Source organism: Siniperca chuatsi, linkage group LG2 (genome assembly GCF_020085105.1).
Source record: "Siniperca chuatsi isolate FFG_IHB_CAS linkage group LG2, ASM2008510v1, whole genome shotgun sequence".
NCBI lineage: Eukaryota > Metazoa > Chordata > Actinopteri > Centrarchiformes > Sinipercidae > Siniperca > Siniperca chuatsi.
This window is the reverse complement of record NC_058043.1, coordinates 9,928,711-9,955,503: the sequence shown is the minus strand read 5'-3', so window position 1 is coordinate 9,955,503 and position 26,793 is coordinate 9,928,711. Positions and strand designations below refer to the sequence as shown.

General features: G+C 38.4%; 2 protein-coding genes across 3 annotated transcripts; one reads left to right on the top strand and one right to left on the bottom strand.

Annotated features, from left to right (window-relative positions):
• Positions 1 to 2,124: 2,124 nt before the first annotated feature.
• slc25a55a (solute carrier family 25 member 55a) lies at positions 2,125 to 8,078 on the top strand. The gene is made up of 10 exons (XM_044214969.1): positions 2,125 to 2,274; positions 2,992 to 3,092; positions 3,807 to 3,932; positions 4,367 to 4,422; positions 5,691 to 5,781; positions 5,873 to 5,991; positions 6,126 to 6,321; positions 6,427 to 6,581; positions 6,688 to 6,763; positions 6,859 to 8,078. Exons 2-10 carry the CDS (start codon positions 3,073 to 3,075, stop codon positions 7,016 to 7,018), a joined length of 999 nt encoding a protein of 332 aa, XP_044070904.1. The 5' UTR covers positions 2,125 to 2,274; positions 2,992 to 3,072; the 3' UTR covers positions 7,019 to 8,078.
• Positions 8,079 to 9,322: 1,244 nt separating this feature from the next.
• tspan2a (tetraspanin 2a) lies at positions 9,323 to 19,238 on the bottom strand. 2 transcript variants are annotated; one of them, XM_044214983.1, is made up of 9 exons: positions 19,022 to 19,238; positions 15,987 to 16,089; positions 11,826 to 11,923; positions 11,117 to 11,191; positions 10,920 to 11,012; positions 10,756 to 10,836; positions 10,496 to 10,579; positions 10,261 to 10,329; positions 9,323 to 10,171 (listed from the first exon to the last, which is right to left on the bottom strand). In XM_044214983.1, the coding sequence occupies exons 1-8, from the start codon at positions 19,088 to 19,090 to the stop codon at positions 10,264 to 10,266; spliced, it is 669 nt and encodes a 222-aa protein (XP_044070918.1). In that variant the 5' UTR covers positions 19,091 to 19,238; the 3' UTR covers positions 9,323 to 10,171; positions 10,261 to 10,263. The 2 variants fall into 2 exon arrangements, with proteins under 2 accessions (XP_044070918.1, XP_044070927.1); XM_044214992.1 differs by lacking the exon at positions 15,987 to 16,089 and having other exon boundaries at positions 19,022 to 19,232.
• Positions 19,239 to 26,793: the final 7,555 nt, after the last annotated feature.

Genomic DNA, 26,793 nt, shown 5'->3' with positions numbered 1-26,793 from the left:
TCCCAGGACCACTGTGCCTAAGTACAGCCTAACAGAGCTTCTAGCATGGTGTAATAGTCCTAACTGTAACTGTGCCTTAGTACTGTTGTAACATTATAACTACTGATGCCTTTTATAATTTTGTTTGTTTCCGTTTGCTATATTTGCTAGATTACACATGCACAAGAGAAGATGGAGATATATTGTTGAAGACAAAAATAAAATGTTTATAACCTTCATTGTAACACATACAGTAGTTCCATTGCAAAAACATACACATCCGTACTATAAATGGTCTTCACTATCAGTCTTGTAAGTTTTTCTAATGAACAGAATATAGTTTTATGTCATGCAGCTTATAAGATCCTGATCATTTACAAACTTGTCCAAAACCATTAACAAAACAGACAGTTCATCTGAGTTGAATTGCTCCTCCTGTTAATGTGATCCTTGATTGTATGATTCCTGGTTCGGCTTTGCCTATTCTAAGAAAACTGGATGACTAGATGTTTGGCAGTCTGACATGCATTTAAATACAAAAGATACTGATCAAAATTAACCCACATAGATATGGCTTGAATTGAAGTAAACAGCTGCATACTGGACTTGCAGATTATATGTACCACCCAGTGTTTCACAACTTTTCAGCATCAGTCATGTATCAGCAGAAAATGACAGTTTCCTAATGCCTTGGAATGTGTATATGCTTTTAAAACCAGCATCTCAGATAAACCAGTTTCAGTGCTAACAAGAGGCCTCTTGTCTTTGGAATCTGCCCTGTAATTTATTGTGAGTTCCTGCAACTGAAAGGTATTCAGTAGAATTTTCCAGATGGTCTCTCTAAACCCAGGAAAAATTCCATTGAGTAATTCAATAGGCTACCTTTTGTTCCTGATAGGCCATGCTTTTCTTACCACATCAATGCTTTTTTGTTTAACATTTATTTATCTAAGGTGAATTCACTGGGTATGATGTCTCTTTTCCAGCAAAACCTGCTGCACACAGTCACACCTGTGAATTCAGCAGTTTTCAATAATAAGTGCTTGCTCGAGGACACGTCAACAGTGGGTAATGAGAATGGTGAAATCCCTTAGCTCCCGCACCCACATTTAAGGATGACATGAAGGAACCAGGACCAACTAGTGGTGCAATAAGTATTCAGATACTTTGCTTACATTAAAGTAGCAATAACACAATTTGAAGATACTCCATTACAAGTAAACGTAATTTAAAACCTTACTTTAGTGAAGTATAATATTATCAGCAAAATGTACCCAAACTAAAAGTACTCGTAATTTAGGAAAATGGCCCCTATCAGTTATATATATATATATATTATAGTTTTTATATGTTACATTATTGTATTATTATTACTCATGCATTAACATGTAAGCAGCATTTTAATGTTGTAACAGGTCAAGAGGGAGCTAATTGTAACTATGTGGCATACTGTTGGGTAATTGATCTTTAACAATGTACCATATTTTATAAACTGATTATATGTTTTGTGTGTATCCTAATCTGTAAAGTAACAAGCAACTATGACTGTCAGCTAAACGTAGTGGAGGAAAAAGTACAATATTTCAATCTGAAATGTAGTAGAGTAGAAGTATAAAGTAGCATAATGCAAGTAGTAAAAGTACCTCAAACTTGTATTAAGTTACTTTGCACAACTAGTTACCAAACCTATATGCACCTGAAAAGAATATACTAGAATATAATAGAATAAAATGATGTCATCCCAGTGGTGTAACTAACAAGTTTACCAGAGTGATCTTAAGGACATTATGCTCTTTAGTCCATGATCTTACAATGGGACTAAGATCATCCTTAAGATCCTTTTCAGGAATTGTGCCCTGAGCCCTTCACAGACCTCAAGCTGATCTCTCAAAAAAAAATGTCTAACCTTAAGCTTTTGTATACATATTCTTTAAGGTGTAACCATAACAATATGAAGAATTTGGTCGTCAAACATGGTTTCTTTCACCCTGTCACCCATATCCGTCTTTGTAACTGTATGAGTGCTTGGACAGTTTGATTGATCGGTCTATCTTCCAATAAAGCAAGGGCAAGGTCAAATTTAGCCAATGAACTCAGAACATGCAAGCTAGCTAAGCGGTGATTGGTTTCAATTCAACGACAGTATCGGTGAGTCCGCCCCCCGCTTAAAACTCAATGGAAATTTCCAGTCTGTCTACTCATAGCTATATTAGCAGAAGCGATCGACGACGAACGTTGAGGCAGACATTAACGGCTCGAAACAATCTTAAAAAATAACAACAAGACAATCATTTGGTAAGTGTAATGTTTTAATCTATATTTAAATAGTTTAGTATGCCTTTTAAAGTCATTAAATTATTCGCGATAGCCAGCTTGTTCGGTTTTAGGGAGGACATTGTTCTGAATGGGTATCTTAGCTAACGTCGACTGCTAACCTAACCAACTGTTATGTATGAAACTGAAAGAACGGCTCTTAACCGTTATGAGACAAAGCTGTATAGAAGTTGTTTTTGCTCTTCATTTCTAACAGTTTTTCTGCAATGGGAGGTTAACTTGATAGATCAATGCAGAATCTTTATTTGAGATGCAATAAAAGTGGCATATTTGCACTTAAAGAAGGAACGGCAGCTCTTTCTCATTGATTTGCATCGGCGTTATCGCATAAAACTCACTTTACAGCGAAGTCACTCTAGGTTCACACCGCTGCCTGCATGTTACTTCGAAATTCAGCTCTAACTCTCAATCATGATCAAGAATGTATGAAAGGCGGTAATGCTCATTATGCTGTTCCGGTATGTGAAGTAGAACACGCCCACGCGTCGCACTAGCTACTCATACTTCTAGTAGCGGAGCTGCTGCATCACGGTCCCGTGATTCTGAGCTACCTAGATAAGCCAAAGCCCCTGCTGTGTGGATGGGATAAGCTCTGTGTACAGTCTGTGAGTGAGTACTCAGAAACTTGCCCATATATTCTAAAGAAGTAAAGTAACTCCTTCCCTTTTTGCTGTCTAGGACTTCATTCATTGATTTGACTGAAGAACACCTGGATCTACTTCACTACATTTTACACTTCTATCTTATCTGAAAATCATCATGACTCAGCAGCAGATCAGGTAACTCTCATTCATTCTCCTTTTCTCCATATAGTGGAATTTGCATAGATGTAATCAGTTTTCACTGTAGTCCATTGACAGAGAGTTGTGTAACTATTTTGACCATTGGTTAATAATTTAAGTCATATTTCAAGAATAGTCCCAGTTTATCATTTGGGAGGTTTTGCTACTTTATTGTTTGTATATCATTGTAAACTGATTTATCTTTGTGTTTTTGACTGTTGGTTGGATTAAACAAGACGTTTAAAGACGTTACCTTGGGCTTTCACTGGTCCTACATTTCCTAGACTAAATGATTCATTGAGAAACTAATAACTGGCATCTTGGTCGATGATTTAAAAACTGTTGTTATTTACAGCCTAGCCGGCACCTTTTAACATTATATAGTTAAGGCTGCAACTAACAATTATTTTCATTAATAATATATTGACGAATCATTTTATCTATAATGTCAGTAATAGTGAAAATGTCTATCACTGTTTTCCCATAGTCCAATGTGTCCAACTGACAGTCCACAACCCAGAGATATTGAATTTACAATGGTATTAAAGAGAGAAAAGCAGCAAAGCCTTTAAATTCAGAAGCTGTTCAGAAGAATTTTCATTTCAGCTGTCAATATAGGCGTACCTTCATTTCATTTTTAATTATTTTACAGTTAAGATATTAATTTCCACATTTAAAATGTTGGCTTTCTTTTTTGTCGTCTCATTTCAGCCTCCCAGCTAAACTCATTAATGGAGGTATTGCTGGCATTGTTGGGGTTACTTGTGTCTTCCCCATTGACTTGGCAAAGACCAGGTTGCAGAATCAGAGACAAGGTCAGCAGGTCTACAAGAGCATGTAAGTGTTTTTAGATCCTCTTGTCTTCCACGACATACACGGCAACACTCTGTTTGCCAAATCTCTTGGCATTAAACCTACTACGTCCATGTATAATCCAGTACTATTCTTGCTAATCCCACAATGACACATACAGGGCATCAGATTGAGTGTGTATAATTAGGGACATTCCTGACTTGATGGACCATGACGACTGTTCATCTTTCTCATTCCTCTCCAATGAGGTGGTCAAAATACCTTCGAATGCCTTTGAAGGATGGAAATTTACTGCTGCATTTACCTTCTCAGCATCTATGTTTCCTTTAGAGTAATCACTATTTCCTTGTTAATCTGTCATTGTGATTAAATAACTGGCCTTGATTTTTAATTTAAATAATTAGGCTGACGTAAAATATTTCTTTTTTTATATATATTTTCCTCTTCTTGTTCTGTAGGATGGACTGCCTTGTCAAGACAGTTCGATCAGAGGGGTACTTTGGAATGTACAGAGGTAAGATTTATACACATCTGAATATTAAAAACCAGTAGGCTAGAACATGTAGGGGAGGGTAAGAACTTTCTATGGTGAGGCTGAACATTGACTACATGATTACAACTGGATGCATACTGCTGAGGGTTCAGGTACAGTGTATTTTGAATGCATGAGTTGCTTGATTTATAGTTATGAATTGGAATAAGTTCTGTAAAAGAGAAGTGGCCAAAGCTGTTCTCATGCAAAGTGGTTCTGCAGCTTTAAGCTCTGGTGTTTTTTAATAACATTCATGCAGTAAGTTGGAAAACACATGTTCTGTTTAATTATCAGTTCATTGATTTTAATGTAGAACAGGAAAGTCTTGTGGACATAGTTAAATATGAGGAAAATTGAGACCTGTAGTCTGGGCCTCTGCTTGTGTGAGGAATGTTGTTTGTTTGCAACTGTGTTTTTCATATTACAGACTTGGGTCCCCCTGGGATATTGAAGGCTAGCCGATAAGGCGCAGCCACGCTGGAGGCAAATCATTACATGGTTCTTACAATATTGCTCTATTTAAAACTATAGGCACAAGTTTTTGTGTTGCCATCTATTTGTTCTATAATTTGACTACTTAATAACTACTTGGTTGTCTCGTCACTGTCCTGTCAACTTGTCGTGGATCCTCATTTTTTTCAGAAGATGAATTGTGTGCTTGCAGATCTTGGTTAATCTTGAAAATGAATCTGTGGTATACTAAAGTTTATTTTAGCTGGTCAACAGTCTCACAGATCAGTTTTTAAGTTTGCCCAAAGTCTGCGCACACAGTACATAGTTGAGGATTCGGTCTGTCCTTTCACTAACATCTCTTCATTTCTCTGATCTGTCGTCGTTGTCGTCATTAACTTACTTACTGATTTGTAGCCTTTCAGTACATACTGATTTCCTTTTCTTAAAGTTTTCTCCTCACAAAGGGGCCTTGTTGTCATAAACTATCTCAATATACTTCATAGGCTTGTTTGCATCTTCCTCTTCCTCATTACCCTCCTCATATCTTCTCTTGTCTTGTGTTTGGCTTGTTTCTCATTTCATTTCCTTCTGAAACTCTCTTCACTTAATCCCTGTCCATCACCATGACTGAAGCTACTTTTAAATTGAGCATTTGTCTTGTCTGTGTGTAGATTAGCTATACAGTGGACTTCTTACATTGTAATGTTGTAATGATAGTGGTGGGGAATGTTTTTGTGAAAGTGCTAAATGATGACATGATTGTGACTTCAGTGCTAATTGTGTTTGTTTTTCCTCAGGTGCTGCTGTAAATTTGACCCTGGTCACCCCTGAGAAGGCAATCAAGCTGGCTGCTAATGACTTCTTCAGGCATCACCTCGCCAAGGAGGGGTAAGCAAAATCACCTTGTGAAATCATCATCTTAGGAAAATACAGTATCCCACCAATTGTGTTGCTTAATGTTTCTCCTATGTGTTAACAGAAAGGGGCTGACGGTGTTCAAAGAGATGCTGGCAGGTTGTGGTGCGGGCATGAGCCAGGTCATTGTCACCACCCCCATGGAAATGCTCAAGATACAGCTACAGGATGCAGGCAGGCTCGGTGAGAAGAATACAAAGTTAATATTGACTATTATCTGTGTGGGTATTTAACTCAAAACACTGCTTCTTAGCCCCAATGCCATCGTGTGTGTATATGAATGTTTTTTTTTTTTTTGTTTTTTTTTTTTTCCGTAGCGATCCAGCAGCAAAAACCAGTCATGATGTCTCCCACCAAGCTCGTGGCCACCAACACCATGCTCAGCCGCTCCTATAACTCTGGCACGGTGGTCTCAGCTCCACGAGCTGTATCTGCCACACAGATCGCAAAGGAACTCCTCCGTACGCAGGGCATCCAGGGGCTCTACAAAGGTCTGGGGGCAACACTGATGAGGTAAAACTTATTCCCCCTTGAAGAGGAACCATGTTAACTTGTTAGACCAGTTACTTGTGTAACAAATTTTCAGTATGAATCAACATTTTGTTTCATTGCTTTCAGGGATGTTCCCTTTTCTGTTGTCTACTTCCCGTTGTTTGCCAACCTGAACCGCCTGGGCAAACCCGGTCCTGAGGAGTCGTCACCCTTCTATTGGGCTTTTCTCTCAGGCTGTGTGGCCGGGTCTACTGCCGCTGTGGCTGTTAACCCCTGTGATGGTGAGTTTTGAGAGCCGTGTCAGCCACGATGGTGCCCTGTTCATTAGTAGCAGTTCTGTAATGTTTCAGGAATGTTATGATTCATTTGTTTTTTTTCTTTTTCCAGTGGTGAAGACTAGACTGCAGTCACTGAACAAAGGGTCCAGTGAGGAGACTTACAATGGCGTTGTGGACTGTGTGAGGTAAGACAGTTGAGTCATTCATTGTTTCATAACTACCTTTCTGTACCTTTTTTGTGCGTGTGTATAAATAAACCCATCCCTCTGGTTCTCCACAGTAAAATAATGCGGAACGAGGGACCCTCCGCCTTCCTGAAAGGTGCTGGCTGTCGAGCTCTGGTTATTGCTCCTCTCTTCGGCATTGCGCAGGTTATGTACTTTGTTGGCATTGGTGAATACATTGTGGACAACTCACCTTTAAGCCTCCTGTCGCCATGAAAGTAGATCAACTTGATGGCTGGCTATGCACAGGACCTTTCCGAGTGTAGATGGTAGAACAACTGGCAGCTACATACCATCAGTTTATAGCAAAAAAAAAATCATGCAAGTCTTGTCTGACTGAGTCAGAAAGGCTTCAGGATGTAAAGACCTAAGATTTCATCTTGTGTATGGTCTGAGAACTGTGTTGCACTTGAACACTTTTGTGACTTATTCAGTAGGCGATGGCCAATGTTTGCACTTGAAGCTGTTAGCCTTACTGGGCTGGGGGACTCAGAGTTGCAGTGTTATTCTTTCTTTGTCCCTAAGACAGTCCTGTGTTGTTTCCCTCTGTGAGGGAGGGGAGCTCACTCCATCAAAGAGAGAGACCTATTTTTGTGTTTTCTCACTTTTCATATTATTTTGTATCTGCATGCTAGTTTTATTTTGGATTGCTGAAATCTAACAACTTGCAGAACATTTTTTCCCCTTCCTTTTCCATTGCTGTCTCATGTTACAAAGCCTTCAAGTTGGCACAAAGGCTTCAAGTGGGGGATACATCGGGCCCAATTTACACAAATTATTGCAAAGGGATCTTTTTTACAAAACTTTTTTTTTTTTTTAACATTTCAGCAATATCTCAGTGTACATGTTTATTCTGACTGATCATGAACCTTCCTACTGACGTGGGACCATATATATGTTTGCCGAACGATAAACAGTGTCCTGTTACATGATATTAACCCTACAGTTGTTTAGTAGTCTGAACTGCAGTCGTATCTTAATATCTGAAAAACTTGAGATGCATTCATGCACATTATATATGTATGTGTTTGTTCACATAACCTCAGTTTAGACATTTCAGTATGCATACCCACAATTTCACACAGAAGAATATTTTTGATGTATGCCTTAATACAGCAGACTGACATTTCTCTCTGAAGAAGCAAGGCTTTTAGCAAAAATAAAGGCATTACTGTGACTGTGAGCATGTAAAAAATGAGTTTCCATGTTTTGTGTTTGTGATGGTGTTTTGTACATACCGTATATGATACATACATTAAAATTTGCAGCACACTCATTCTGTGTTCATGGATTGGTTTACTGAATGGCCTAACAAGGGACATGCAAATGTAGGGAAACCAGTATTACCAGTTTACATAACGGGGATAGGCAGAATAACTAATGCTGCATGAAGGTTTTCTTTTTTTAAACTACGGAGGACATCCATAACTAACACCTCATTACATTATGAACTGTTTTTTTATATATATGTATATGCTCTACCAGAGCTGCAAACGCATGCCTGTTGGTGAAATATAGCACCCTCTGGATTTGTGTAGTGTAATAATGTATTTGGATTATAATTATTGATGCATTAATGTGTACATCACTTAAATGTCGGGAGATGATGAAGGTGGGGCTAGTTTGAATTACTTTATATACTGCTGGGAGGTTTGTCAGTTTCTCTCCGGGGATCAATAAACTCTTAACCTAGAAATAATACATCAGAATTAATTTGTTGATTACATTTTGTGTTGTTAATCTGAATCTGCAAAGTTACTTATCACTAAAGTTATCAGATAAATGTAGTGGAGTAAGAAGTACAGTATTTCCCTCTGAAATGTAGTGGAGTAGAAGTATAAAGAAACAGAAAATGAAAATACTCAAAGGACAAGCACCTCAAAATTGTACTTAAGTATTTGAGTAAATGTACTTAGTTTTTTTCCACCACTGGAAGACACCTTGTTTGAACCGGTCTTAAAACACTATAATATATATCAGGCAGGAACAAAAGTCTTGAATGTGTAATGAAAAGAAATCTCAAAGGTCTTTGACATCAACATTGTGCTTTATACGTTTGGTAAGAAATCTGTATAAATTACAGCTTAACAAATGCATACTGACACTGAAATCAATGGACCATTTAAGCTTGAAGGTTCATACTCGACACAAGGTCCACTTGGTGATCGCAAAGCTTTCAACCACATCCTGTGGCCTTCCTCAGTTTCTCATTGTGTCTGAGCAATAAGTAAGTAGGTAAGTGGGGCCCTTGCAGAGGTGATTTTGTCGAGCCAGTGTAATATTGTTTCAAGAATCCCTGTGGTCTATATGTAACTTTATTTAACTCTGGTTTAGCACTGTGCTGCTATTCCGAATGGCTGCCATTTCATTTCTATGAGTTGACACAGAGCTCTGACGTGTTCAGGAACCTCACCGACCACAAAATTTGCATGCGTAAGACACCACTGACACCTTACAAGAAGCAAACACGTGATTCAGACACTTCATAGATGGGAAACAGAAAACAGCCAAACAAATCAATAAAAGCACCCAGTGTGTTTTATTTATTATGGTTAACAGTATGACATAAAACTATATTATTCTATAATTCACATCTTATTGGCACACCAACAAAATTTACATCCAAAATAATGCACACGAAATGCAAACTAGCTCACTGTTACAGTTCACACATGCTATAGTGCTATAGAGACGGAGCGTTACTCATGACCTTTTTTATCTAAATTCGGAGGTTCACAGAGTGGCAGTTTATCATCAGACCTTTCCTAACCCTTTGGGTTGATATCATGTCTACACTTCCTCTATTGTGCTTTAAAAGTAGAAATACTTGAGAGTGGTGGCTGGGAACAAGCACAGTCGCTATGTGCATACTCAAATCACAAGGAATAGCTAAATAGTACGGTAGCTGGAGGCTTGTCTGTGTGACTAAATAGGCACATAATGGAAATTTACTCTGCAAAGGTAGACAAGTCCTCAAAACATTTAAGCACACAAAGTATGATTGGCATAAGGCCTATAAATTACATTAAAAAAAACTAGGGCACGAAAATTAATGTTAACAGCAAGTACACAAAATAGGTGTTCATATTTACAGCAATACACAACATTCCTGTGTCAAAGAAGGCTTCATGTACTGTGTTGTAGCTGCAGTGCAGCGCCGTCGCCTCTGTGGAGCGCCAGCAATGAAACAAAAAGATGTTGAAACCGAGGAATGTCACAGAGTTGTGCCAAAAGCAGAGCATGTGTTATGGAAAAGAGCAGAGAAATACATTTTCAGTGCTGGTAGAGTTGAGGTGTGAAGATAACGATCCAGCTTATCCGTGTTGAATTTGGCCCGTGGACACCGTGGACTAGGACAACTGGGATGGACTATGAGAAATGACATTGAAATTGTAACTTTGGTGTTTCCCTTCTTACACAGATGGTTTGATTATGAAGGGATCAGTCAGTCAACTCACCATCTATATAACCTCCCTGTTGTTCCTGATGGCACAACACAGAACCATACTGAAGATCATTCCTATGATCTGAAATCAGACAAATTTTGGGACACGTTAAAACATTTGTGGAGCTTCATGTGAAGTAGCATAGTCAGCGAATTGCCAGTGAGGACAAATGGTTAAACATGATTGTGAAGTGGAATCAGTATTTTGGGTTTATGAAGTTTAAATTCAAGGTTTTGTACATTCTCACCATCACTCCTGCAACACCAATCCCAATGTATCCAATAATATGCAGCTTTTCATTGAAGAAGTCTGTTATTGCTGTGAAACAGTCCTAAAAACAGTAAAGCATTCATATTGTTAATTACAGGTACTGCACAGATCCTGCTGTGAATTATTTTATGTGAATTTTAGATCCAACACTAAATTGCAGCAGCTCTTTTAATCTTAAAACAGTGCTTTACTGCCACCATGTGGGTATAAAGTGTCATAGCAGGCGTGAGGTTTCACCTGGGTGACCTCGGTGTCCTTGGCAGCCTCTGGACAAAGTGTGTTAGACGTGTCGGATGTGGAGCCTCCACAACAGTTCAGCTGTGAATGTAAAAAGAATAGGTGGCGTTAATCGTGGCAACCATGTGAAGGAGGCAACTGAACACAAGCCAAGTTTTACTCACGGTTTTGTGGTAAATTAATGCTACTGCGGTGCCATTTGAATTGGAGACATCAGCGATGGAGCTACTGTAAAACTTTTGGACTTCCTCAACAATCTATTATTGATAAAAGATAACAAACATGTGGGGGGGGGGTTGTTTGTAAATTTAGAAGATATATTACAATCTGATTTAAAAAATCAATTACTTAAGTGTTGTACCTGTTCCTTGTTTAGGAATCCAAACACACCAGCAGCAATCTCTGCTCCAAAGATTATCAGAAGGCAAGCAAAGAACTGCAGAACAGAAAAAAGAGGTTTGTTATTGCCTTCTAGTGATACTTGAAGATATTGAAAGTTTATTCTTAACCTTGTAAACAGCAGTTGACCAAACAATCTCTGAGAATGTTTGGTCAATTTCCTAATTATTTCCTAGGGACGTTTTCTGGGAAGGAGTAATTTGGTGCTACTTTACTTAAAGGGAAAATATTAATATGCCCTTGAAAGAAAAAAGCTCCATTTAAACCAAAGTAAATTCATCCATTTTTCATTTGTTATTAGAAACTTTACTCTCAATATTTGTTAAATTGTATGCTTGTCTGCAGGCAGATTTCACTTTGCTTTCACCTGCTGCACATTGACTACAATAATCTTGGTTACACTAGCAATTAATTGGAATTAATTCAAGGGAAGTATACTAATCAAACTCTATTTCCTCTATAATTAGTCCCAAATTGCACATAGATCTTTCCAGGAAACTTCATGGAAATTACAAGGACAAATTTTATTTCAAAATTACAGACCTGTAAAAATAAAGTGTTACCATCAAAACGTCAGAGGGATTGTGTCACATACAGTGTATCTGTAGTAAAGGAACATCAAGACATGAATAATGCCACGAAAGGCAGCACTTTTGAGCACTTCAACCCACCGATGCAAGAAGACACTGAGACTCGCGTACAGCCCCGAAACAACCAAAGAACCCAACGATCATCATCAGCCCGCCTGCACCGAGAAGCATGTACACAGCTGAGGAGACAAAAGGCAGATAGATTAGAACTTTAAATTGTGTTGCTCTCTAGAAATAAATCAGGAAATGAACAATCCACCAGTCATGTAATGTTTGTATAGCCTAAATAGACGAGAAGACTAGAATTTGATCACAGTGTGTTAGTGCTCCGTCACATGACTGCAGTTCACAGCTTCATCTGAGGCACAATTTATAAAAGGACTGTTGTTGTGTTTGGCTACCAGCAGAAAAGTGTAGGAGGAAACTCACTGAGTAGCCTAAAACCTCTTAATCGCCTCCCACAATTCAGTCTGATTATCAGCAGCACCTTCAGTCCAGCCGAAAAGAAGCTTTGAGTCAAGATGAAAGAAGTCTGAGACACAAAGAGAATCTCTGACTGAAACTACTGGTGCTTTTTATTGTTTGGCTCACTGCTTAAAATAATACTTCTTTGTCATTTTGCCTCCACTTGGTTTATCATGACTGATAATCTGTCAGATTAGAATCAGTGTATAAACTGTGTCCTGCTGTAGGGGTCATCGTGTCTAAATTACTTACAAGAAGTTACAAATCTCCAGAAAAATATTGGTTTCAAGATGGATCAGTGCTTGCTGAGACAGTCCAATAACTGAAACCGCTGAAAATAAATACCGGTAGTGGCCATCTGTCTGTCCCTGTCAATGTGTTGAACAAAACAAGACGCTGGTCTCTGTCCTGCTGCAGGCAAGCTGCAAATAGCTGGAAATCCTCCCTGTCTATACATGTCTCAGAGGCACAGTCAGACTCTGTGCAGTATCACGATTACATTTGAATTAAAGCTGATGGAGCTACAGAGTCTATTGAGAAACAAGGCTTCTGGGTTACTCTTTTGATACATTAGTGTTATTTCCAATTACTCAGACTTGGTGCATTCATGGTCCTGCAGGGTAAAGCAGTAAAACAGATGCCATCTGTCTGGTAGAAAGGCAAATCAAATTTTTCAGGGGTTTGGTTGCTGCAGAATTTGACTACATCCCCCACCATCCCAGCTCCTGGATGTCGTCACCTCTCCCGGTCTACTCCCCTTCTCCCAGCCCTCACTACTGAGCCCTTTACACTGTAACTATACACCGGACCAGTCCCTGAGGTCCATGCTAAGGGCCTAATCAGTGACATAGACAGCAACCACTGCAGCAATTTAATTAATCCACATGGGGGGATTGCAAGCTGTTGTTTTCCTGCTGTTGAACAAAAGGGGAGGTAAAGACGAGGTGAATAGACGGCTGTGCTGACGGGGTCTGGAGGCGAGGGTTACACTGCTTCAAAGCAAAGCAATGGAAAATATAATGGGCCAAGACATCTTCTACTGTATATACAAAGTGTCTACACAGAACTGATCTTGGCTGGTGATGTTTTCCATCACTTAATGACTGACTTCAATATGCACTGTTTCACTGTTGCACTTCCTCTTTGTAAAACTGGTGATATCTAGCAGACAACTGCCAACTATACTTCCTCCTTGTAAACGCTGGTAGCTGGTAGAGATACATATTAGTGAGTGTAAACATCTCGCTGTCTCTTAAGTTTCTCTCTGTCTGCATCTTTTATTTGCACATAATGGCTGTTTACATGCTGGCGTACAGAGCAGCAAAGGTGACAGAATGGAAAGTGATTCACCCACAGGGAATGCTGCCACTTTGCCCTGTTATGGTATCACTCTGTCAGTCTCTTTGCTAGAGATAAATGTAGGCAGCAACGCTCCACCATTCTGCTCTGGGAGCTCATGATGATATTTATTTTGTTGCTGAGGCTCCAATGTAAGAGGATCGATGCTCTGAAGGCTCTTTCCGATATTTAGATAAATTGATAACTTCGCATTCAGTAATCTGTTGCCGTCTGTTATTGCCTAACAACAAGGGCTGCTCCAGGTCAGATCAACACTTGTGCAGGAAGGATTCAGACAACACACCAAAGTAGAAAAAGTTCTGCATTCAAACTTTTACTTAAGTAAAAGTACAGAAGTATTATCAGCAAAATGTACTTTAAGTACCCATTACAAATTTTCCCCTGTCAGTGTTTTATTATACGTTATTGGGTTATTAGTACTGATGCATTTTAATGTTGTAGCTGTTCAAGATTATTCTAACAGCTTTATACACTGTTGGGCAGTTTAATGTGTATGCAACATATGTTAGAAGATGAACATATCTTTTGTATGTAAAATCGTAATCTGCAAAGTAAGTGTAACTGTAAATGTAGTGGAGTGAAAAGTACAATATTTGCTGCTGAAATGTGTAATGAAGTACAATAAAGTACAGTGAGGTGCTTGAGTAGATGTGCACATTAAAACTGTGTGTGACAAATTGGATGAGCTCTATGACATTTGCATGTCAAATTAAACCAAACTGAACAAAAATTATCTCACCTATAGTAGTTTGCATAAACAGATAACTGTGTGAGAGCATAAGTATATTTTAGCTCAGTGACATCTTGAATAATATCTTGTATGCGTTGTATGACAACATTAATGTAAAGTTTATATTGTGTGTTTTGTGTCCTCATACCTAAACGACAGAATAGGTTGTTTGCCAATTTGATTGTAATGTTTTTTACGCTGTATTCTTGGCAAAGTGTCTCTTGAAAAATATTTTTTAATCTCAATTAGGCTTTTATCATATTAAACACAAGTTGAATTAAGAATTAAAACTAAGACTTTGGTCCCTGTGCCTTTTCCGCTCACATTTTCACAAGCTACTATATGAAACTTTTGTTTTTTTACAAGGATGCCCTGCATGGTACAGTATTATGACTGCTATTAAAGGAGTCTTCAGGATAGACTCCTGTCACCTGCCCCACCCAACCTGCTACTCATGTCCCGAGGGAGGCAGCCAGTTCCATGAAACCACAGCAGAGAGCTGATGACGTGAAGTCACCATTTTAGGTCATGGTCTAAACGGGAGTAACAAGAATGGGCTTCATTCAAATCATCTGCTCCTAAACACACACACAAAGAGAGAGAGAGAGGGCCTATTGTAGGGAGTACTGCAACACGACTACACACTGAAGGGTGTTTCTCTGCGAAAACTCTTCATTTACTATCAATCAAAAGTACAAAGTGCTACAACCTTAGAACATATTTCAGCAAAGAGGCTGAGCTGTTCATTAATCAGTTAAAGGCTCTGATCCATTTTGAACTGATTGAGCAACTCTGATTGATCAATTTGTATTATTCCAGTGTTGCAATGTTTGTAAACGAGCAGTTCTCTCCATAAACCCATAAACCACAGCACTACCACTAATGGTGCAATAACCATTTGACATGCCCTCTTTCACTTCCCTTCGGCGCGCAGCACCATCTGTCACGTGAGTGGTGTGGTGGCACATCCGAGGATTTATAATGGGCCTAATAAGCGAGGATATAAATGATGATTGAAACCTCTAAAAAAAGTGAGTTCCCATCGTGTGTTGTGCACAGGAAGTGATGAAACATTACAATGCATTGAGAGTAAAATGTGCCCGTTAAGCGTTCATTACAGCTCAGTAACACCTGCGGCCCCTGAAAGGTTCCTCAGTTAAAGTGGCGGTTGGGAAACCCTTGGGAAGTTAACAAGGGTTTGTTCAATGATTTTTACAATGCACCATAAAACCTGATGTCATCAGGTATGAAATCTGGTACTGCCCCGTGCACTCTGATTGATTATTTTATACCCAAAAATGTGCGTTCATATCCAGAAAAATTATGTCTGTGAGTTCTTTCACAGTCTCACATTTGATACTTGTTACATCAAGATGTCAAACTGTTGGTTTGTTCTGTACTTTTCAGCTGCTCTGTGGCTGATAAAATCCACATCCTTACTCATATCATTACTTGTATGGAAAAAAAAGCTGCAGCCCATTTCTGCATTGTTGCATTGTCGCGTGGTGGATGTACACAGAACTGGCACTACTGAGTTAATAAAAACAACTTCACTGAACCAAGACAATCCAACAGTTCATCACAATAAAATACATAAATAACTAAATGCACAATTTTATTATCTTGCTCCATATTTTATGATTTGTAGATGTGAGGTGAGGTGAGGTATGACTGGAGGCTGCACGTACCTATGAAGAAGGTGTCAGGGGCCCCATCACCTGTCAGAAGCTCCACTGTTTCTGGGTCAAACCTGAGCCAAAGTCCCAGAGCCAGCACCAACAGGCCTGACAGCTGAGGAATGATAACTTATATAATCAATATTCATGTCCTAATTACACACTTTTGCAGAATAACAATGTACACTTTTTGAACCTTCTTGAAATGTGGTCCCCGTTTTTTTAGGATTTAAATGATGTCTTTGGTGATAAGCTCTCAGTGTCGTGGCATGTTTGCCCAGAAGTTACTTCACAGTTAAACATTGAGGCCCATCATGTTTTGTTTTTTTCTCATTTGGCTTTTTTCTGTTTATTCAGATTCTGCAGGTGGCGCTCTTGTCTTTGTCTCGTCAGCAAAGTGGCTCTTGATTCTCACTGCCCGTTTTTTCTTCTGTTTATTCTAAACAAACTGCTGCCTGAAACCAGAGTTTGAGACTTGTTCAGACTGTCAAACAGATCACAGGCTGCACGTGTAGCCAAAAGAACATTTATTTCTATGAATTAAAAACTGTTTTACTTTGTTTTCTGCATAAGACAAACAATTCCATGCAATAATCGTGTTTTTAGTGGTCATATGTTGAAGTATACCCTAAGATGAAAAACAGAATATCAGGTGTGATATGCCTCATGGGTTTGTCATTGCTCCCTGGGCGAGCTTGACCAGAAATAAACCAATCGATTGAAACCAGGTGTCACCCTCAGAAAGTTAATCCTTCTGACCTTCTGCATACAGCTAACTGGCATTATTTGGTTTAAACTGCCATTGTTATGTTTAATTAAAAGACAGATGAAGGGTTTTAATACTAAATATGTGTAAGTGTATTAATGTATATCGAAAAGGATAATTACTCTTGTCAGAGGTTTCATATATAACAAAATAAGTTGAGTTTTGTAAAATTTTACTCAATAAATCCAAATGTGAACAAATAATTAACAGGTTGAAAACTAAATTACAACCCATATTTCTGAAAATGAGTTTGCAGGTGAACAAATCACCTCAACCTTTAACAGTGTAACTAATGCGAGAGTAAAAATGATTGGGAAAAGAAAACCCGAACACTTTGCAGCTCATGTTTCCGTGTGGACCATCAGAATATCATATTTAAACGCATCACAGCATCAGTGGTCCATCTCCCATGGTGCATTTCAGCCACAGGCTGTGCCAGCCTCACAGTGCCTGGGTGATGTAACTCACACTGGCATTGGCTGCTTGTTTGGCTCTGCACCCCAAAATGACAGCGTACTGTACGCCCCTTTTGGCTCCGACCACAACAGCTCTGCTTTCAGTCCCGAAACTCCTAAACAAAGAGGCCGCTGTCTTTTTGAGTGACACAAGTGATCGTCTTACAGAGCACAGATGACTCAATGCAGCGGGTTTAAATCCATATATACTGTATCATTTGGCAGTAAAATATGACCATCCATCGACAACAATTGTCTAGTTGTCTGTAATAACATCTAGAGCTGAAGCGGTTAGTCGCTTACTCGATAAGATTAATCTCCAACTATTGGTAACAAGTTGTAATCAATTAATTGTGGGGGGGTACCTGGTTCCAGCTTGTCAGTTGTGAGGATGTGCTGCTTTTGTTCATCTTCTGTGATAGTAAACTGAATCTCTTTCAGACAAAACTAGCGATTTGAAGACATCGCCTTTGGCTTTAGGAAACTGTAATGAGCATTTGTCGCTATTTTCAGACATTTTATTGACCAAAAGATTATCATGAAAATAACTGGCAGTGACAGTGATCAGTGATCAGATCATTAAAACAATTGTTAGTTGCAGCCCTTTCATTTACTGGTTATATCTATTTGAATCTATTTATTTTAACCCATTACAGATAATACAATGAAAAGCAGCTCTAAAATAATGCTGAATTAACACAAGGAAGTAATTTAAACAAAATACATGTATGGAGACTTTGCAATCTGAAGTGGGAGCGTAAACAAATGAATTTGGCACTGATGTTGTTCTCTAGTAGTTCGCAACCTGGGAGTCGGGACCCCCAGTGGTTTGCAGAAGTCTGCAGGGTCTGAGAACGCAGAAAAAATATATTTCTGCTACACAGACCTACTTTTTCCAGACTTTTTTCTTGAATTATTTAACTTTTTTGGGCCTCTTAAAATTATTAAAACAATACAAATCTGAAAAGGATGAATCTTTCTTTCACTCTTTAGTTGAACATGTTGCATTTGTGCATGAGGGATCACAAGTAGCTTTGTTTTAGGCGGTTACAGGCCAAAACTTTTGGGAACTATGGCGCTAAACTAAGTGTATTCCCATCATCTATACAAATAATAAGTGAATCCACAGGTAACCTTATCTGACCAGATCTAATGTAGCACAACAGCCCAAAACAGATTAACCCTGTCTGTAAAAACACACACACACACACACACACACCCTACACACTCTCAGACATGCAAGAGGAAAGTCTCAGCTCAATGCCAAATCATGAGAGAGGATCTGAACAGTGGGTGTGTTGGAAAAGTAGCAACACACTGTGCTGCAGGATGATCACAGTACATTACATAGTACATAAATCACATGAGCGTTATAAGGGGTAGTGGCTTACAGGCAGGTGTGATTTAGGCTACTCATTAATTAATAAAAGCATTCATAGATAGCTGTAATGAGGTTTTAGCGCTTCATAATGGATTTAGATGAATATAAGATGACTGATAGCATTATGCAGTTTGAGAATTTCAGGAAACAGTCGAAAGTCAGAGAATAGTTTGCACCGAGCAGGTGGATTGAGGGAATGAACTCCCCAGTTCTCCAGTGTATAACGAAACCAGGTTCATTAAAAACCAGATCTAACTATATCAACACACAGACTGTTAGCCTGCAGTATGTTGAACATGTAAACACTCGGATAAGGCGGAGCACTGACAGGTTTTCCACAGCAAACAAAGCTTTAAAATGCATGAATCAAACATCGGCTCCTCTAACAAAACAATATAAAATAAAGATGAGCAGGCTGTTCAAACTGTTAGTGAAGCGGACTTACCCAAAAGATGAAATTGAAAATGAAAAGCAGGTATTTCACGCATTTCATCCCACCCTGCACTTTGCTCATGATGTCACCTGATCTGTCGGTGTCTCCGATCTAAAGCGCGATGTCTTCTGAACGCTGTTATTTTGCAAATCTTCCCTTCCAGTTGGACATCAACACATGCAGTGACGACGAAGATGAAGATGACCTGCACCGCTACATCCAAACATGCGCACAAGCTGCACAGGCTGGCTTGCACCGCCCATCCTCGAGTATATGTGTGCTGAGACTGAGAGGTACCCGAAGTGGGCTTCAGGGACTGTCTGGGACCCTGAGGGAGACTCCAGGAGGTCCCCCAACAACATAAGGAATATGTAAATCTCAGTATGTAATATCACTGCTTGGGGTTTAGCACAGTGATAATAAGGGATTCGTTTGGCAAATGTTATGTCAAAGATTTTAAATTCCACAAGAAAGAGCCCTGTTTAATCACATTTCATCCAATAAACCTCATTTGTAAAGGAAATATATTTGTAGATATGAATAAATATTACATAACAATCTGTGTGGGTGGGAGAAACTGCTGCCATCTGTTTGCAGTCCCTATTTTTTGTGCTACTTTTGAGTAAATATAATGAATCTAAACTGTTCAATGTGCTGAGGACACCCAGAGCCCCCACATGGACCCCTAAGGCTCTTTGGGAACCACTGAAGGACTGAGCAATACATTTTTAACTGTATACAAATCTTCACAGCAGCCAATGGGAGGTAAAATGACATATTTGCTTAAACTTCTTATATCTCCATGACCTTTACATTTGGACAAGGGTTTATAAACTCTTGTCCTAGAGATTGTGATATATTTCTCAGACGCTTTTAAACCTGCATAACCATCCTACGCCACTGATATCAGTGTTTATTATGGAAATATATACTTGTGTACAGTATGCACATCACATTAAAACACAGTGACCTGAGATAAAGCACTGACTGGCACAGTTAAAACAAGTTGTAGCAGGGCCTTAGCCTAGATTTTAGAAATACTCATGAATGTCTGACTCCCCCAACTCCAGAAGATTTTGACTATAATTTGAAATCTTTTTTTTTTTTTTTAAACTGTTGAATTATATTGTTCCACCACTTTGGTCCAGACTGAAATATCTCAACAACTATTGGATTGATTGTCAGGTAATTTGGTTCAGACATTCATGGTCCCCAGAGGATGAATCCTGATGACTTTGGTGATCCTCTGACTTTTTCTTTAGCGCCACAACATTGACATTTCTTTGAGTGAAATGTCTCATCAACTATTGGATTGACTATTGGTGATCACTAAACTTTTCATGTAGTGCTGTCATCAGGTCAAATTTTTTATTTGTCCAGTACTTTGGTTTATGACTAAATACCTGCACAACATTCAGCCTCACAGTGAACATGGTAACATTATATCTGCTAAACATCATCATGTTAGCATTGTCATTGTGGGCATGTTAGCACGCTAACGTTAGCATTTAGCTCAAAGCACCACCGTGCCTAAGTACTGTACAGCCTCATGGAGCTGCTAGCATGGCTGAAGACTCTTAGTCTTGTTATCTTGTAAGAACAACATAATAATTTGTGTTCAAGATATGCAAACAAATTATTATTAAATTAAAATAATTATCTTGTTTTAGATCTTTTGGATCTCAGACAAGTAACAATCTTTATGCACATGATAAAAAATATAATTTTGCAGGACTTTAGGGGCTCTGTAGAGTCCTTTATTTGTTTTCTGTCGGCCTAAAAGTAAATAAAGTACATTGAAATCTTTTAGAATATATATTAAAGTTAAATATATTGAGTCTAAAAAAGAAAAGTGTTAGCTTTTAATTGTTGCTAAAAACCAAAACCAAGGACATGACCTCAGTGTCTTTAATGGTAGCTACAGCCCTGAGTTGCACAGAGTTGTAGTGTATCCTTTAGTGTTACATGTCACAGTGAAAATCTACCTACTTGCTTTTGTGTTAACAAATTATACTTGGTATCCTATATGAAGACATAGTTATTTGTTCATTTGCTTAATAACTATTTGTATAATTTGAACATGTATGCATGCATGCATGGTATTGTGGTGTTGCTTTACACACTGAAAACAAGCCAGTTTCCGTGAATAAAGACCACGTATGCAGCGTCACCAGAGCGCTTCTGTGTCTTCTCTGCCGGCTGGGCCAGGCTGTCAGCTCGGGTTCACCCGCTCTCTGACACTCAAGCTTTGTGCTGCCTTTGTTTGCTACACCGATGTGGGAGGGAAACAGCGACCCCCTGTTTGTCTGTCAGATTATCAGTGAGGATCAGTCCGGGTGGATCATGAGACACATCACATCACTCCCTAACTCCTCTATTTATCAGATGACAACTCTTAAAACTTCAAGGACTGCCTTTTTTCACCTAGGTAACATTGCAAAAATCAGGCACATCCTGTCTCAAAATGGTGCCGAAAAATTTGTGCGTGCATTTGTTACTTCTAGGTTGAACTACTGCATTTCCTTATTATCCGGCTGCCCGAATAAGTCCCTTAAGACTCTCCAGTTGATCCAGAATGCTGCGGTACGTGTACTGACAAGAACTGGGAAAAGAGATCATATTTCTCCAATATTAGCTTCTCTGCACTGGCTCCCTGTAAAATCCACAATAGAAGTTAAAATCCTTCTCCTCACCCACAAAGCTCTTAATGGTCGGGCACCATCGTATCTTAAAGAGCTCATAGTACCTTATTACCCAACTAGAACACTGCGCTCCCAGGATGCAGGGTTACTTGTGGTTCCTAAAGTCTCCAAAACTAGAGCTATCAAGCTCCTCTCCTGTGGAATCAGGTCCCAGTTTGGGTTCGGGAGGCAGACACCATCTCCACATTTAAGAGTAGGCTTAAGACTTTCCTCTTTGATAAAGCTTATAGTTAGGTGAGCCCTGAACCAGCCCTTAGTTATGCTGCTATAGGCCTAGATTGCTGAGAGACTTCCCATGATGCACCTCTCTCCTCCTCTCCCTCTCCATCTGTATGCGTTTTTATCCTATTACTGCATGTTACTAACTCGACATCTTCGCCATCCTGTAGTTCTGTGCTCGTTTCTCTCCTCTCCTGTCGCTTTCAGCAGATATTTCTGCCTCCGGCGCTGCAGAGACTGAATCTATGGTTGTGGCCACTTCCTGCCCCCATGTTCCTGCTCGACAACTGCTACTGTTACTAATACTGTCATTGTTATTCCTATAGCTGTCATTCCTATTATTATTAATTTATTATTATTAACACTACAATTACAATTCTACTATTTTAAAAAAATTCTAGGTGGTATTTGCATTGTGCCTCCCTCTCCCCCACCGCAAAACCTCTCTCTCTCTCTCCAAACCTAACACGGCAGCGGCAGATGGCCGCCCACCATTGAGTCTGGTTCTGTCCAAGGTTTGTGCCTCAAAGGAAGTTTTTTCTTGCCACTGTCGCCAAATGCTTGCTCATGGTGGGATTTGTTGGGTTTCTGTAAATAATATTATGAAGAGTACAGTCTAGACCTGCTCTGTAGGAAAAGTGCAATGACACAACTTCTGTTATGAATTGCCGCAATAAAAATAAAATTGAATTGAACTCTAGCAAAAATATATAAGGATTCATTTATGACACTGGCAGCACTGCTCCTTTTTATAGATAGATAGATAGATAGATAGATAGATAGATAGATAGATAGATAGATAGATAGATAGATAGATAGATAGATAGATAGATAGATAGATAGATAGATAGATAGATAGATAGATAGATAGATAGATAGATAGATAGATAGATAGATTAAGCATCAATGAGCATTGTTTCCCTGAATAAGATCACTTAACTGCATCAATGTTAACCTAATATCACTTTGGTCATCCAATCCTGTCATGAATTCAGAGCTGTAATTATCACAGTGGAAGTACATCCAAACTGAAACCATATCCTCAGGGTATAATGGAGTCAAAATCTCATTATCTTTCCACAGCTGCCCTCTCCTCACCCTCCGCTACTGTGCTTGATATGTAAATCTGGTGCAATAACGTAACCTGATCTCCATATGGGCGCAACATGTGAGTCATCCTTATGATTCAAGACACATCAGAGGTGTAGAGACAGACAGTCTGGTGATACCAAACTAATTATTGAAATGAATACTTTTATGATGACAGATCATGCTAATCCATAAATTACAGTTCTCTTCAGTGTCTTGACAGTGTGTATCAACATTTGAAAACTAGGACCATATATTTGCATCTGTGTCACCAAGAGAGCAGCAGATTGGAAACCTTAAAAATTACCAGGACTAGACACATCCATGTCTCCATCTAGTGGACAGACTGAGAAGTGCAAATACAGTCTGTTAGCTTGTTTAGTTTTGTGAAGGAAATTGCTTTGTTGTAGACTTCCTGTATTTAAGGGTATTATTGTCACTTTCCCCAAATGTGCCAAATTACATTTGTATGCATTACATTTAAAAAATAATATTATTATTATATAATAATTACAATTTAAAATTGAAAGTTTCTGTCTCACGTATTAGCTGCTTGCAACAACTTATTATACTTTCATTATTGATAAAGCAATCTTAACTCAAGGCCCTGATCTAGCTTTTTCTGGAACTTTCAACCTCTTCTCACAGTCTTCAAGAGGTAAGATTATTTTGTCAAACTATATCAATCATGCTTAATTAATTATTGTCGTTTACTTTCTACGTTCATAACTTTATCTGCCCTAAAAATTAGTTATTATTATTATTATTGTAATTATTATTTGCTAAGACGTGAGTCAAGCAAAGTCATCCACATCAAGAGGGTTGTGTGGATAAAAATTAATAACATTTATGTAAATTTATAAGTACTTATTTGTTGCCAAACTTATATAAATATGCTTTTTGGTTTCACATATTACAGTAACACAAAAGCAGATTCTTTCTCTTTAGGCAATCTGACTATTCTGCAAGCAAAGTACTTAACACAAAAATGTAAATCTAATCTAATGTCAAACCTACCTGCTTTCCAGTGGTGGAAAGTAACTAAGTACATTTATTCAAATACTGTACTTTAAGTACAATTTTATGGTACTTTACTTGAGTATTTTGACTGTTACTTTATACGTTTACTCCACTACAATTCAGAGGGAAATATTGTACTTTTTAGTCCACTACATTTATTTGATAACTTTAGTTACTAGTTATTTTGTGGATTGAGATTAACAATACAAAATATAAAACAACTAATAAATTATGATTCATTATTATAGGTTAAACTTCCCAGCAGTATATAAAGTAATTAACATTAGCTCCACCTTAACCAGCTGCAACTTTAAAGTGATGTACATATGACTGCACCAGTAACTTTGATCCTGTAACATATATTATTCTGAAATGGGCCATTCTGCACAATGAGTGCTTTTACTTTTGGTACTTTAAGTATATTTTGATGCTAATACTTTAGTACTTTTACTTCTATCAGAGTATTTCTGCACTGTGGTACTGGTACTTTGACTTAAGTAAAAGATCTGAGTACTCCTGAGGCCACCACTGCTATATGACTAATGCTATTTCTTCTTGTGATAATGAGAAAGCTATGAAACAATATAATCTGTGTTAAGATAAGATGATATACAACTGTTTTAAGGGGCTTTTATATCCAGAAGGTTTTTGTCCACATGTAATTGTCTGTATCTCCAAACTCCAAACTGCGTTTGCGTGCGTTCACTCATGTAAAAAAAGATCGAATAACGAAGAAGTGTTCTTTTGTCCGAGTAGATCGCCTGAACCATGAACAGAGCATGACGCATGCGCAGTCAACACAGTCACGAACACGTTTAGCTTCCTCTAAAGATAGCGCCCTTGACGGTTCCTTGAAACATTACATTTTTCTCGTAAAACGCAAAGTTATAAGAGCAACAAACTGATGTTTTGCGTGTTTTATTAAATTCATGAAGCCACAGTGCTGCTTTTTTGTGATTATATTACAAAGTAGGGAATTATTCATTTTCTACTTTCTAACTTAACTCCTTATAATGCCTGACCGACAGTATTTAATATATTATGTTAACATCAGAAACTCTGTGGTTAACACATGAAGTTAAATTTGAAGACATGCTCCAACCTCTGACCCCTAGAGGGCAGTGTTGCATTTTATTTTGAGGCAGTGCTTTGGAGACGTTTGAGTTTGAGGTAAACAAACCAGTAGTAAACTAAATCATTTCGCTCTGAAAAATCGTGTTTACAGTTGACAGGTAGATAACGCAAATGGGAATAAGCATACTTCACTTAAAAGTCTAGTTTTCCAGAAACATAAGCTCAGCAGCCTCTTTGTGTCTGTTTCCTCTTTACCTCCAAGCTCTCTGAGCTCACATCAGACATCTAAATGTCAGCTGTGATACAAAATTGGACTATGAGCCTAAAAAGTCATTACCACTACTGATGTTATGCCTCCAGTACAATTTTTTGTGCGCTGAAGACACTGAAATGTCACTGTCAAAACAAAGAAAATGTCAAGCCATGATGTTATCAGCCAGAGTTAGCCTGATGAATCATAGGTAATCTTATTTATGTTTATGTTTTTCCTGTTTGTTTCATATCTACTGTAGAATGGAGAGCAGGAGAAAAACACAAAGCAAAGCCAAAACACCAAATTACTGGCAGTAAAATGAAGCCATATGGGGTTTCTCTTCATTTTTCAATCTAGGCCAAAAAACAAATTTTGTTTTCGTGTCAAAGGGCTTGCTTAGTCAGGAACATCAAGCTTACCATCCATACAGTTAACTTCATAAAACACACAGTGCATGTATGGAATTGTTTAATAAATAACAATATCAACGACAACATTTTAACAAGTTTTGCTTACATCAGACCTGGGTCAAATTGTATTTCCAAAATGTGTGGGTTGTGTCAGTCTACTTAGAGTAGGTGGGTTGTGCTATAGGACAATATAATGAGTGCCAGAAATATACTACAATCAGCATTTTATATTGTGTTGTGGTGCTAAAACTCTGTTGGGGCTGTTGCTCTGTCATTATTTCAGTTCAATTCAACTAGGCTTTATTGGCATGGGAAACAGATGTTAACATTGCCAAAGCATGTGTGAAATAAAAACATAAACAGAATAATGTCCTATTAGAATATATACAGATAAGTAAGATAAAATAGTAATAATAATAATAATAATAATATAACATCACTATCTTACCTGCGGTGTAAGGTTTAAGACAGGTTTAAGACCTGTGCTGTCTTAAACAAAATCACGTTGCTTGAACACCGTTGCTGTGTTTTCAGGAGCGAGGCACCAGTGGTTCAGTCTTAATCCAGTTCCTGAGTCCTGTATAGTCACCTAAATGCCACTAGAGGTGATCATATCTGAGGTTTAAATGAACCTGCTGCAGAGGCTGAAAAGAGGTTTAAGATTAAGTGGAACTAGACTGTAAATGATAAAATGCATGCTGTATATGGTTCAGTGCTGTTTTTAATTTCCTTTCTTCATAATGGGAAGTCAGACAGGTGAAACTAATTTCCTCTCAGTTACAATTTTCCGGGTCTGGATCACCTGCGGCTTCATCACACTTTTGGTTAAGCTGCAGTTTAGTTGTAGTTCAGCTGAACCTGGGCCTGTATTTATTAAACTGCTAAAAGTGACATTTTGGAATGAAAGATAATAGTAAAAATCTACAGAGCCCCCAAAAGGTCACTGTGGGATTTTTTTTTCTAAAATACATTTTGCATTCCCTCTAATACACAGAGAAAGGCTGTATTATGACATGG